General features: G+C 46.5%; 1 protein-coding gene and 1 long non-coding RNA gene across 2 annotated transcripts; both read right to left on the reverse strand.

Annotated features, from left to right (window-relative positions):
• Positions 1 to 851: 851 nt before the first annotated feature.
• Positions 852 to 2,051, reverse strand: LOC107833178 (uncharacterized). Its single transcript, XR_001658892.1, has 2 exons — positions 1,979 to 2,051; positions 852 to 1,945 (listed from the first exon to the last, which is right to left on the reverse strand). It is a non-coding gene; the product is annotated as an uncharacterized LOC107833178 (long non-coding RNA).
• Positions 2,052 to 3,782: 1,731 nt separating this feature from the next.
• Positions 3,783 to 11,734, reverse strand: LOC103153103 (zinc finger protein 837). Its single transcript, XM_007573900.2, has 5 exons — positions 10,390 to 11,734; positions 6,517 to 6,813; positions 6,057 to 6,425; positions 5,004 to 5,218; positions 3,783 to 4,927 (listed from the first exon to the last, which is right to left on the reverse strand). The coding sequence occupies exons 1-5, from the start codon at positions 10,766 to 10,768 to the stop codon at positions 4,685 to 4,687; spliced, it is 1,503 nt and encodes a 500-aa protein (XP_007573962.1). The 5' UTR covers positions 10,769 to 11,734; the 3' UTR covers positions 3,783 to 4,684.
• Between the last annotated feature and the right edge of the window lie 1,678 nt (positions 11,735 to 13,412).

The raw sequence follows: 13,412 nt of genomic DNA on the forward strand, positions 1-13,412 counted from the left end.
TGGTGATGCCTGCTGGTGTTTCTTTGTTGCTGGAGAGCAGGCCATAAACTCACACTGGTCTCTAAGACTGTTTTCCCTCATGATGGTCCGGTCGACCCGGTTCTACTGGAACCAGAACATCTGCTCCACCTCCAGCTGCTGTGGTTCTGAGTCAAACCAGCCTGTTCCCCTCCTGGCCTGTGGGGGCGCTGCACCAAGATCCACTGAGCGAAACGACACAAAAACCTCTGAAGACACTGAGAGCAACTTCCTTCTTCACCAGATGGAAACAAGATGGAGGATTTTAGCGGTTGGAGGATTTCTCTTTAGGCTAAAGACCAGGAGCCATTTCTGCTGCTAGCGCTAGGCTAGCATGTTAGCTTTGGTTGTATTTACCCAGAATGCCCTGCGCTGTAGTTCACTCCCTGCTTCTGGAGCGGTCTCTGGCATTTACATATTGATTCAAACCGCACCAGAGTTCACTTCAACCGGACCCAGACCGAGGTTTGGAGGACCAGAGGTCAGAGGTCAGATAGCATTAACACCTCACTATGCAGACTGGACTTTGAGTAGACAAACGGGCAGGATTTGGACTAAAGCGCAGTGATTTTGGCATCGCGTCTGCATCTGACTGCGTAAGGAGTCAAAGTATTTGAACTTTCTGGTCTTGATTTTGCCGTCAGTTCAGTGAACACTTTCAAGAAATTCAGTTTTGACAAAGTTCCATTTTAGACCATTTTCTTTTGATTGATTGCTCGATATTTATCATATTTAAATTTCTTCCAACTATTTCAAATATTCAAGATGTTGAAAGGAAAATATTTCAGAAGCTAAACCCTGATGACAGAACTAAAAGCCAGCAGGCTGTGATGTGTGGTTGGGAACATTTATTTAGATTTTTACATTAAAAGTACCCGGTCTCATCGACTAAAACAGGTCAGAAATATTAGAAACGAAACAAAAACACCTCCACCGTGGCCTTCATCGTCATCACATCATCAGTTAAATAACAGACACAGAGCATGAATTAAAACAAACTGATGATTGGTCTGCATTTCTTCTGATGAAGGCTGAAGGCTCCATGCTCTTCATCACTCATGTTCAGACTGAAGAAACGTTTACATCGGTTCATCAGAATTACAAAAAACACGCTATATTTTATAAAAGTATTGCATCAAATCCAAACAAACACAGAGATGAACTTTCTCATCGACATCATACAGGAAGTAGAAACAAGATGTCTGAAGTACAAAAACAACGAGGAAATCCATAAGAATATGAACATCAGTCACGTTTGGCTGCATTAATAAAAACAGATAGTTCTGTAAAAAAAATCAAATGAAAGATATTTAAAACGTCCCTTTCACCCCCACACCTGCATCGAACATCAGGAGGACCGAGAGTCGTTCCCTGAGGAGCCCCAGAGTCCGTCCGTCTGTCCGCTCCTGCTCAGCTGACCTTTTCAGCCGCCTCCGCGCTCGCTGCCGGAGGCTCAACAGTAACATGGTTTTCTCTTCAAATAAAACAACACAAACAGCTCAGATATATGTGTACACTTTCACGGCGTCTGGATGCGCCTCAGAGGACGACACGAACCCGACGTCACGGCGCCCAGCCTCCTTTAGAAACGTCGGACGGAGAGACGCGCACCCGCTGGAAATCAGCTCACCTGGGGAAACTTTAAATCTGGCTGAATCGTTCCAATACTTAAATTATTGCTTTATCTCTGAAATATTACATCAGATCAATCAACGTTTATGTTAAAATGTTCCTAAATGTTGGTTTACATTGGGAATATTTTAATATTAAGACAATCCAGACAACAGATCGCGCCGATGCTGTAATTTCCACACGGGTGCATTTCTCTCTCATGGCTTTGTAAACATGACAGGAGGAGCAGTGATTGGTTCAAGAGGTCACATGATCACAGCGGCTGTGGGAGGACTCCAGGTAACCTCCAGGTAACCTCCAGGTAACCTCCAGGTAACCTCCAGGTAACGCTCACCTGGTTCCAGTTCTCCTCCGAAACCGGATCAGAACACTGACCTGAAGCTGCTCGGTAATAGAAACGCACCAGGAAACCTTTCATTTATTCTCATTTAAAGTCAAAATTATCAACTTATTTCATATTTTTGGGAGCATTTTGCATAATTCTCTTCTTTTCCCAAATTAAAATGTTTAACATTTTAATTTCGTTATTTTAATTCCCAAAATCACATGAAAAATCTTTGTGATATTTAAGTTTATTTATAAAGGTGAGCGCAACTAAAATAATTTCATTTAAAATATTTAAAAAGTAAATCAGCCTATAAATTAAAAATTACAATTAATCACAAGAACGTTGCTTTCCTTAGAAATAAATGTTGCTATGCAGATTAGATTAATAGTTATTAATTTTGTGGAATGTAAATCTTTGTTCCCTCAAGACTAAAACTGATAAATTTGAAACAGAACGTTTGTTTTAACAACATGCAAAACACGTTGAAACAAGAAAACTTTTGCTTTAACATGATTTAAAAACCTCGTTATAGATTTATATCTGATAAAAATCTAAATATTTTCTTTAAGTCAATGTTGCGACAGTAAAACAGCAAAACCTGCTGGGATTGAGAAGGAGACAAGATTCATATCTGGAGTTATGTCCAGGTTCTGGCAGTTAAAGGCTTCCATACATTTCTACTAATTTTACTTCAGATTTAAAAATCTATTTGGTCGAATTCTGTCAATAAATCTCTACCAAGAGCAAATGAATACATATTTGTATTCGCTCAGATTCTAACATTTAAATGTTTGTTTTTTACCAAACAGCTTCAGGTTCTTGTGTGATTTTCTGACACGCATCCAAACAGAAACAACAAACGATTTGCCTTAAAAAACTCCAAGAAAATCCACTTCAACGTAGCCAAATATCAGCGCTGTACATCTGAGGTAATCGGGTCTGTTTGGACACAGAAACACTTGTAAAAAATGAGGTATGTGAACACGGTGGAGGCTGAGAGTGCAAACGAGTCGGTCCAACCGAACACGCGGCGTTCGCAGAAGTTCGGATGTCAGCAAAGCAAAAACAGGTAAATAAACGGTAAAATCGACCCCAACAAGGTTTTTTATTCATTATGTTTTTACACGCCGGGTTGGCAGAGACCAAACCGAAAACACTCTGCAGATCCTGACCTTCATCTTCGATTAGAAACCAGGAGCTTCATCACGAGGCGAGAAACGAAAGGATAAAAACAGAGTCGGTGTTTACGAGAAGAACCGAGAACCGTGAGATCAATCTGTCAGCTGATCCTCTGAGATAAAAACTACTAAAATCTGTGATTTTAGGCAGGAAAATCATTCCAGGATAAATGAGTCACGCTCATAGCAACAGGCCATTTTCTGCATCCATAAACAAAATCTGAATTTTTTAAAAAGATTATAGTCAAATGTAAAATATTCATGATTTTTGTGCCACGGCAAAAACTCGAATAAAAGCAATAAATTAATATGAAGCTCAATGTCTGTCATTTCAACATTTAAAAGAACTAAAATCAATCATTTTTATTCCAATTCACTTTCAAAGTAAAAGTGCAAATTTCAGGGATTTTCTTTCTGATCTTTATTCTTTAATAATTAAAATTTTCTTTTTAAAAACATCCAATATTGAATTTAATTGTTTTAATATCATTTATTACATTTTCATATTTTATTGCATCTTAAAATGGTTGAATAGTTTTTTGCATCATTTTTTTTATATATAAAATGTTTAATTTTAAGCATAAATCTTGGTAATATAAAACAGTAAGAGCTTTTCTGATCATCCATCTAATTTAAGTGCTAGAACTTTTAATTCATTTGTCCCATTACTTTGTGTAGGAACAAAGTTTAGTGTTATGTTATAATTTCATATATTTTAATACTCTGACGTTTTATTTTCAGCCCTTTCCGCTCAGCAGGGAGGGAAAAGCAAGCGGCTCGTTGTGACTTTACATCTTGCTGGCAGTGACGATGTGATGCCGCCGCGGACCGACCGGCTCCTCTGTAAACATCTGAAGCAACATGGCCGACAGGAAGTAGAGCAGGAGTCAGGAAAATAACCAGGAAGAGTCCGGTGGCACTTAGAAAGCCCGGTTCTGATCCGACAAGAGGAGCCAAACAAAGCGTCAGGCGGCGGGAAGCCTCAGAGCGTGAGGTCACTTCCTGTCCACCTGGAGGACTAATTTACACACCGAGGAGGAGGAGGAGAAGAAGAAGAGCGCCTCGGTTCTCCGGGTCCGGTTGGTTCCGATTCTGAGAAATTCAACAAGATGATCTCTAAATGAATTAAAGTTCTGAGTCTTGCACATCAGAGATCCTCTCTGGTTTCCTGTAAAACCCAAAGTCCAAGTGGTTCTGGTTCTGGTTCTGGTTCCGGTTCCGGTCGGGAAGTTCTCAGAACCTCGTTTTACTTTCTTACTTCGTCAGAAAGAGAAATTCTGGTAAAAACGGAGGCAAACTAACCGTTCTGTGGTCCTGACGGAGCTGCAGCTCAGTACCGGACGGCCCGGGTCTGGACCTCTGGTTCTGGTTCCCTTAGTTAAATTCTTCTGCTTTAAAAGGTTCATAAAAAGTTCCTTCTGGCTGCAGAATCAGGCGGATCCGGTTTCCACGACCAGAACTTTGCTCTGGTTCCGAGGTAAACGGGCCTCACTGATCCCACTTCCTGCTGCCTTTCAGAGTAAAAGCCTCAGGACTGGTCGGGGTGCTGGGTCCGGACGTGGCTGTGCAGCCGGGTGTTGGACGAGAACCTCTTGCCGCATTCGGAGCAGCGCAGCGGCGAGGCGGCGCCGGCCGGCGGCGGCGACGACGACGTGTCGGCGGCGGCCGAGTCGCCGGCGGCGTGCGTCTGGCGGTGCGCCTTCAGCAGCGACATGCGGCTGAACCGCCGGCCGCACTCCTCGCACTCCGACCAAACGCGCCGCCGCTTCTTCTGCCAAACGAGAGAGAGAGAGAGTGAGAAAGACAGCGTCACCCGACCAGAACCAGAAGCTTCTTCTCTTCCTCACCTTCCTCCCTTTGTCCCCCTCCTCCTCTTCCTCCTCCTCTTCCTCGTCCTCCTCTCCCCGGACCGTCGGCTCCGTGTCGTCCCGCTGGTCGCTGCTGCCGTTGGTTGCCAGGGCGATGAGCGTCTCCTTGGCGGCGGCGTCTTCATCGTCTTCGTCCAGCAGCTGAGACGGCAGCGTGAGGAGGCGATGAAGCATGGAGGCAGAGGAGCGGCGGCCTGAGGGGTCAGAGGTCACAGAATACGTCGTTGAACATCCATCGGCCACCAGAGGGCGACAGACACTAAACATCGTTTCCTTTGGATCAATAAGGTGGTTTTTATTTAAAATAATATAATTTCCTTTATTTACAGTTTTATTAAAGAAGTTTTTATGGTCATTTATTAAAAGATTATTCAAAAAAGAAAAAACTGTATTTTTAAAAAATATCTTTTCTTATTCCACTGAAATAAGTTTTTGCACAAAATTGTTTTAATTTAAATTATGATTTATAACATTTTAAATTTATAAACTACCTTAATATTTTTTACATATTTTTGTTATTTTCATTATTTTAATTTTTGATATGACATTTTATTCTTTTAAATATGACATTAAAATTTAAATGATAACTTTAAAATGTGTAAATATGGAAGGTCGGGAAACGTGCTAGCCCCGGTGGTTGGCGCTCAGCAGCCATTCATCCAGCGGCTCGTTGGTTTTTGAGTTAAAAAATGTTTAAAGTTGACAGGAAATTTGAAAATATCACTTGATAATTATGTGTAATTGTAATATTAGAAGATTAATATCTGAACACCTACTATAAAGTCTTAAAAAATGCAAACGTTTTAAAGAAAACTTCAATAAATAAGCAATGCTAAGCCTGGTGGGGGCACATGTAAAGACTGGTAACCCGCCAGGCTGATAATATGCTAAACTATACTGAAACCCTGAATATGACTTCCTGTGAGGCTTTTCCTGTTTCTTTCATCACATCAGTAAATGTTTTTCATTTAATTAATTAAATAAATGTAGCCAGTTTGTTCAGTGTGGTTGAGGTGCGTTTGTTTTCCTCACCTGACGGGCTGAGAGGGGGCCCTGGGGTGGGTGTGGGCCCCGGTGCGGGCGGGGTCGCAGTGGCGGCGCTGCTCTGACTGTCGGCTGCTTCGTCGTCGTCGGGAGAAAACACCTCCATGTCCTCCAGGGGCGTCCAGCGGGGGTCCTGCTGGGGGGACGAGGGCGAGGGCTGCAGGATCACCGAGGTGGAGGAGACGAGGTCGCCATGGTGACCCCCCCCATCACTGGGACCCGGCCTGTCACCGCGGCGACCGTCTCCACCTTGAGCTTTCATGGGCCAGACGTCACTGCACCACTTCTGACCGAACACCTTGTCCAGGATGGGAACCCAGTCCTGGGGGGCAGGGGGAGCCGGGGGGGGCTCTGGGTCTGTGGGGGCGAGGGGGGGATTCATGTTTGGATTTACAGACCCGATCAGAACCAAACAGAACCAGTGGACCAATAGGAGCAGATCACTCACCGTCTGCCGGCGCCGTCTCTTTGGGCTCCTCGGCCGGTTCCTCCCGGGTGTCTTCGGACCCGCTGGGCGACACCGAGTCGTTGACGGAGCCCCGCCTCCTGCCCCCGGCCCCGCCCCCTCGGGGCTTGTCCCCGCCCCCCCGCTCGGAGCTCCGCCCTAGCTTGTCCTCCAGCTGCTGCTGCTCCGCCTCCATCTTGGTGATCTCCAGCAGCAGGTCGTCGAACGACGCCTCCACGATCTTGGTGAGCTCACGCAGCGCGAAGGCCAGGACCTGCTCCATGACGGACTTCAGCTGGTCTGCAGGACGGAGACCAGACGGGTCAGAACCTCAGAACTACAGCCCCCACACCACACAGAGCCTGGCAACAAGCCCCGCCCCTCAGGACTCACACCAATCCCTGGAGTCCTGGAGCACAGTGATGCTAGCAGCGCTGCTAACACATTAATGGTCAAAAACAGTTTATTAGATTAAAATCTGTTCCCTTCGATTGAAGTCCATTTAGCTTTTCTGTCAGTTTGGCCTCCATCCAGCAGAGGGCGCTGCTGCTCATCTTGAAGCAGAGCCAGCTGATGGAAGAGAAATAATCATGGCGGACAGAGAAACGGTCCAAATAGAATCCAGAGTCGAGTCGGGAATCTGTTCAGAGACGAGTCTTTTGAACTGAATCGTAAATGTTTCCAGTTCTCTGTGGGAACTATGATGGGTGAATTCACTGAAGGTTCTGCAATGCGTTCAGGTTCTGATCCGTTCTTCTGACCCGGCTCCAGCAGAGAGGGTTCTGGTTCTGTTCCTGTTCTGTTCGGCAGCTTTTAACAGGTTATTTCTGATTTCTTCCCAGCACCATTAGAGGTTCCAGTCCGGCCACCTTCAGAACCAGAACCAGAACCAGAACCAGAACCAGCCTTCTAATCTGACCCCCCTCCTCGTCTTCGCCCTCTATCTCCATGGCAACAAACAGATTTTAGGTCACCGTGTCATCTGACCAGAGTGTGTCACTGCAGTGACCTCATTACATCACCCTGTTTGTTGGCGGTAAGCCCCGCCTCCCCACACCTATGGCTGCACCTGATTGGCCGATGAGGCCGCCCGTCCTCCAATCTGGCAGCAGCGGCCATGGTGCTGGCCCGGTTCTCCATGGAGGGGAGTGAGTGAGTGTGTGTGTGTGTGTGTAGGTGTGTGTGTGTGTGTGTGACACTGAGACAGGTTGAAGCTTCCTCAGGAGTTTTATTTTGAAAGTCTGAAGCTTTAAGGTTCTTCATGAAGCTCCAGGCGATTAAATGAACTTATGAAGCGTTTTACACTCGAATCACACTCACATTCATACACCCATATGCAGACTGGGTTCAGTGTCCAGTGGCAGAAGGAAGCTGGACTCGACAGTTTACCGGATCAGAACCTCGGGTCGGACTCTGGACCCAACAGAACTGCACAGCTGGGCTCTTCATCCATCCGCCCATCATAGCCCTGATGTCACCCTCTGCATATCTTTCTCCTGGCAGCATATCCTCAGATTAATTCCTAATCCCAGCTTCGTTCCTCCCAGTTCTCCCAGTTTCCTGAAAGTCTGGTTTCTCTCTCATCCAGTCCAGCAGGTTTCCTTTTCCCAGTTCGTCTCCTTCTGGAAACACTGGGAGGAACGGGAAGCTGCTGACTCTGGATCAAACCGCCTGCAGCATCGTTCCCGGCAGCCGGACGACCCGACTCGGGTCCGATGTTCCTGTACAGAATGTTATTCCTGTCGTTAATCTTGTTTTTATTATTTTGTTTTAACGTTTTAAGAACTTTTTGTCGTTGCTGCGGTTCCCCGTTGTGAGACAATAAAAGTTGTTTCTATTCTAATAAACAATCGGACCGGACCGGCCCGGTTCTGGTTCCAGAGGTTCTGTCTGACCCCAGAGCAGCTTTCTGCTGTTTGACCGTTAATCCGTCGCTGCTTGGAAAACATCACAGAGTCACGGTTCCGACCCGAAGCAGGACGAAAACAAGAAGATTCTGATGCAGGCCCGGTTCAGAGTGACATGGGCCAGGTCTGAACCGGACCGGGTTGATTTTTAACAGGACGAACATCTCTGATCAGGACGGGTTGGTTCGGTTCTGTCAGCAGGAACATCAGGAACTTGGACAACAGAACCAAAACCAGAACCGTCTGGAGGTTCTGTCATATTTCTCTGATTCTCCTTATCGACCCGGTTTTCACTTATTCTACATAAAACTGGTTCTGGTTCTCTCTTTTTTTGTTCTATTTACACGGACTGGTTCCACTCTGAATTATTCCAGAGGAAAAAAAGCTGCAAACTCGACCAGCGGGAGGCGCTAGATCTCCATTCCTCACCACAGACCGTCTCTGGTTCCAGCTCAGATGAATGAAGCTCCAGATCGTCTTGGTTTGAAGGAATCAGCAGTCAGAATAAAACAGAACCAGATTTAAGAAGAGCATCATTTTTAAGTAAAAGCGGGCCGAGAACACGGCCCTGAGGGACGCCGTGTTAAATTAGACACAAGAAGAACATTTCAAACAGACTCCCCATCTGCAGTCACTACGCCATGTTCAAAGAGCAGCACCGTAAAATGATCCTCAGTTTACGATTCAATGCTGAAATACGACTTTTTTTTTGGACATATTCATTCATTAAACCCAGTCATTCCTGAGCAGCGCTCCGTTTACGGCAGTAAAAATGGCCGCCGCAGCGCTCCGTTTACGGCAGTAAAAATGGCCGCCGCAGCGCTCCGCTTACGGCAGTAAAGATGGCCGCCGCAGGGCTCCGTTTACGGCAGTAAAGATGGCCGCCGGCGTCTCTGGATGTATTTTAAAGTCGTGGACAGCGACAGCATGGTCACCAGATCGTCAGCAGACATTTTCAGCCTTTCTTTACGTCCATATTTACCGTCTGGCTTCTGCTGCTGCAGAATTATGACGGATTTTGGATAAAATGCGACATAAGCATTCAGACGCATCTGGAAGTGGAACAGGTCGGATTTATTTGGGGTCAAAAAGTTGGAATTGAGTCATTCAGACTTCTGTTAAAAGGTCGGTTCTGGGTAAGTTCTGATACTGGACGACATTTATAGCATCAAAATGAATATGAAACAAATTCTTTTGTTGTTTTAAGAAAATAAAGTCAACCAAACCATCAAACAGTTGTTTATGTTTTCCAAAGATCTGATTGGTTCTGCCATGTTTGTTTACAGCAGCTCCTTCCTGTTTTACCTGCGCTGGTCCCTCCTCTAGAGGCCCGTCCCGCTGCTCTGTCCACTGTGCCTCTGCTCCAGGTAGCAGCCAGCTGCAGTGACCTCCAGCTCTGACCTCTGGCCCTCCATCCCGGACCAGGAGCTCCTGCCCTCCCCTCCCTCCTAACCGCAATGTGTTGGCTCTTTGTCCTGATGACCCCCTTCCCCCACACACTCCACCCTTGAAGGGAGACCTGTCAAACCGGACTGTGGCTCATGTTTATGACCTCCACGCAGGCGGCTGGGTGGGTGTGGGGGGTCGGAGGCCCTGCTGTTTATTTTTAACCCGCCTGGTTCCGTCTTCCCTCCAGAACCGGTTCCGTCCCGGGAATCCACACAGCTTCTGGAAACTAGGCCACATCCTCCCTGTAAGCAGCTTTGCGTGCAGCGGCGCGGCGGGTGGGCGCTCTCCGCTGCCCGCCCTCCGCTGCCCGCCCTCAGCACCGCTTCGTTCTGGTCCGGGAGTCAGGAGAGGCCGGGGATGCGGGTCCCACCTCCCGCAGGCCTCCGTGAGTCTGCAGCTTGTTTACACATCTCACCCCGCTTACGCAACGCCTCTCCGGCTCGGAGGGATCCCCCACGGCCGTTTGTTTACGTGTGTGTGTGCGTGCGTGTGTGTGTGCGTGTGTGTGTGTGCAGCTCACCTACGACCCGTCCGCGCTGCTCCAGGCGGCGGGTGTCCACAGCCGTCACGGGCGCTGCGGGTTCTCCGCCCCGCGCTCCGGCGCCGCGTGGCTCGGGCTTTGTCCTGCCGCCGTCCCCCCGCTCGTCGCCCGTCTTGCCGCTCCTACCGCCCGCCGCGGAGCCTCCGTCCTCCGGGGAGGTCGAGCCCCGGCCTTCACGGGTCTGCAGCTGCAGGCGGAGCCGGCGGTTTTCCTGCTCCTTGGCGGCCGTCTCTAGCAGCAGGGCGTTCAGGCTGGAGCCCACCGACTTGCTGATTTCCTGGACGGCGAGCTGAACGACCTGCTCCAGCACGGACTCCAGCTGGCCCTGGAAAAACGAAATGTAAACGGCCCCGTTCATGTTTTCGGCCCCTCCGCTTAGAGGCCTCTCTCATTCTTCTGTTCCCGACCCTCCAGCCCGCTCCCCGCGCCGACACCCTGACCGCAGACTGGGTGAAATCTTTCCCAGGTCGCGGTGCTCCTCCGGCGGCTGCGCGCTCCACGTCGCTCGCTGCTACTGCTGCTCCGCATGTTTTCCGACGATGGCCGAAAAGAGCCGAGTAGAGGCGCAGCGACATTTTCCCGCCCACATGTGCTGCCTGGGCTGTGACGCCATTTTGGCTTTCAGAGAATAACAGCAGTAATTCCCAAATGTCAGACTTCCTGCCTGTTTTTTACTAGAAAAATACCCGAGAAATGAGCTCCATGGGCCACACATCGTCAACCACACGTAGATTAACTACAGGTTCAGCTATAAAAATCTAAATAATGTCACTTAAACTCAGATGTTATACAAATCTATCACACACAGAGTAGAATATTTCAAGCCTCAAGCTCTTGCCAGTTTGATAATTATGGCTTAAAGATAATGACCCAAAAAAACCCTCTGAAAAATTATAATGTATATTTCATATGAACCATTATGTAGTTTAAATTATCTCCCATGAGTGGCTGGATTTGTTGAGCTCATGTATCAAACCTGCTGATTCAGGTCCTTAGTTGGTTGGGAAAACTCCTGTTTATTCAGGAAAACCCAAAGGTTTTTTGTTTGCTTCTTTTTAATCCAAATTTAGCAACGTTAGGCCTCGGCTTTGTTGCTGACATGAGTTTTTAATAAGGTGTGAGTTGTTGACTTCCTGATGGAAGCAAACCAAATGTTCCTGTTTCCTCCATCATTTGATTTTCCATCTAAAAGTTTGGCCTCCTGCAGATTTACCATAAAAATGGTTCTGGTTCCAGTCTGTGTTCGGATCCCCGGTTCTGAAATGGACTCAGAGATGACCTGATGTCTAATGTTACATTTAACCTGGAAAACTGTTTAATCTAACAATTTATTGTTAGATTTAAATTTAAATTAAATAATTTAAATTTAATAATTTGATTCTTTATGTATTTACTTTCCGTGCTGCACAAAATGAGCCTGAAATGTTTATTCATTGGTTTATTGAATGGAGAAAATGTGTTTTGAAATTTTGTGGATAAATTTTAAAATGATTCATGATGCTTGTTCTGCCTGAGGCAGTTAAACTGAGCCTGGGTGATAAACCGGGCCGGACGGACCCAAAGGCGGTTAAACGGTTAAACCGGGCCGGACGGACCCAGAGGCGGGTAAACGGTTAAACTGGGCCAGACGGACCCAGAGGCGCCTGCTCTGCATGAGGCTCAGTAGAAGCGACCTGCGGGTGAAAGTGGCTCCATAAGGTGCTGATCAGATGTGCTGTAAACAACTGGATGTGGTTAAATTTGGGCGGACTTGCCCTTTAATCCAGCATTACATCACTGACGCCCCCCGCCCCGCTCCACCCCTCCGTGGTGGCGCGCATGCCGCAGCGGAGCGACACTCCCCCTGAAAACAGCTGCGTCTCTGCTCTGGGCTTTACGGTAGCTGGGATCACGGAGTTTGAGCAGAAGGGGGCGGAGCCTGCACGCTGCTAGTCTGCGGCTTTTGTTGTTGTGAGACGGTGGAGGAAGCCGAACCGAGCCGAGCGCGGCCGAACTGGGCTGCGTGCCTGCAGAACGCAGCTTTAGGGAAGTGGTTTCATCATTTCCTTCCCTTGTCTGCAGCTTCTGTGACTTCGCTTCATAAATCAGCAGTTTATGAGGCTGAAATCATCACTTTAATGCCTGTTAAAATATATTTAGCCCCAGACCTTCAGTTCCTGTTTATTTCCAAAACACTTTAGATTCAGGTTTCAAACATTCAACATAAACTGATTTAATCGGTGCAGTGACTTTAATAAATCAAGTCGTCATGTTCGTGAATTCATTTGGTTCTTTGAATTAAAGTAGACACGGGAGCCATGTTTGATTTATCGTGGTTCTGTCCGACTCATCCAGGGTCCAGTTAGGTTCGGTCCTACGTTCTTTGCTGCGGCGCACCTCCAGCTCCGCTGAGGCCGGTACCGGTCCATTAAGGCCTGTCATGATGACAATTTGATGGACAATAAATTGTTCCAGAAGTTATTGCGATAAACAATAATATTGTTGTTTTGAAACAATTTGTATAATGCAAATGGCATTAAACTTTAAATTCCAATTAATATTTATCAATGGAGCTGGGAGACATTTTAAACATCCAAAATAAATTAAACAACAAATAAGATGAATTATGAAGTCCCTGTAAACAAACGTGTCCTTTAGAAAATGGAGACCAAAGCAGCAGACTGAAAACGTTTCTCATCCAGTTTTTGGTAGAAAGAGAAAAACAAAATCATCGACTTCATTTTAATTTATCATGCAATTAATTTATTTATTGCTTATTGCAACAGGTTTAGGTCATCTGATTCAGCCTGAATCAGATGAACGGAAAAAATAAGGGGGAAAAGGGCAAAAGAAGATGAAAAAGAAACAAAGTACTAAAATTTTCCACCTACTCAACAATAAAATATGTTGCAATACTTTAATTATATTAGTAATTAATTAATTTTTGCTGGAAATGAAGGTGTAATTAAATTAATTACTCTGATGTTCAAAAAGCCATTAACAGCTTAAGTAATTCTCACGCA

The sequence above is a fragment of the Poecilia formosa genome, unplaced genomic scaffold (assembly GCF_000485575.1).
Source record: "Poecilia formosa unplaced genomic scaffold, Poecilia_formosa-5.1.2 Scaffold339, whole genome shotgun sequence".
Classification (NCBI taxonomy): Eukaryota; Metazoa; Chordata; class Actinopteri; order Cyprinodontiformes; family Poeciliidae; genus Poecilia; species Poecilia formosa.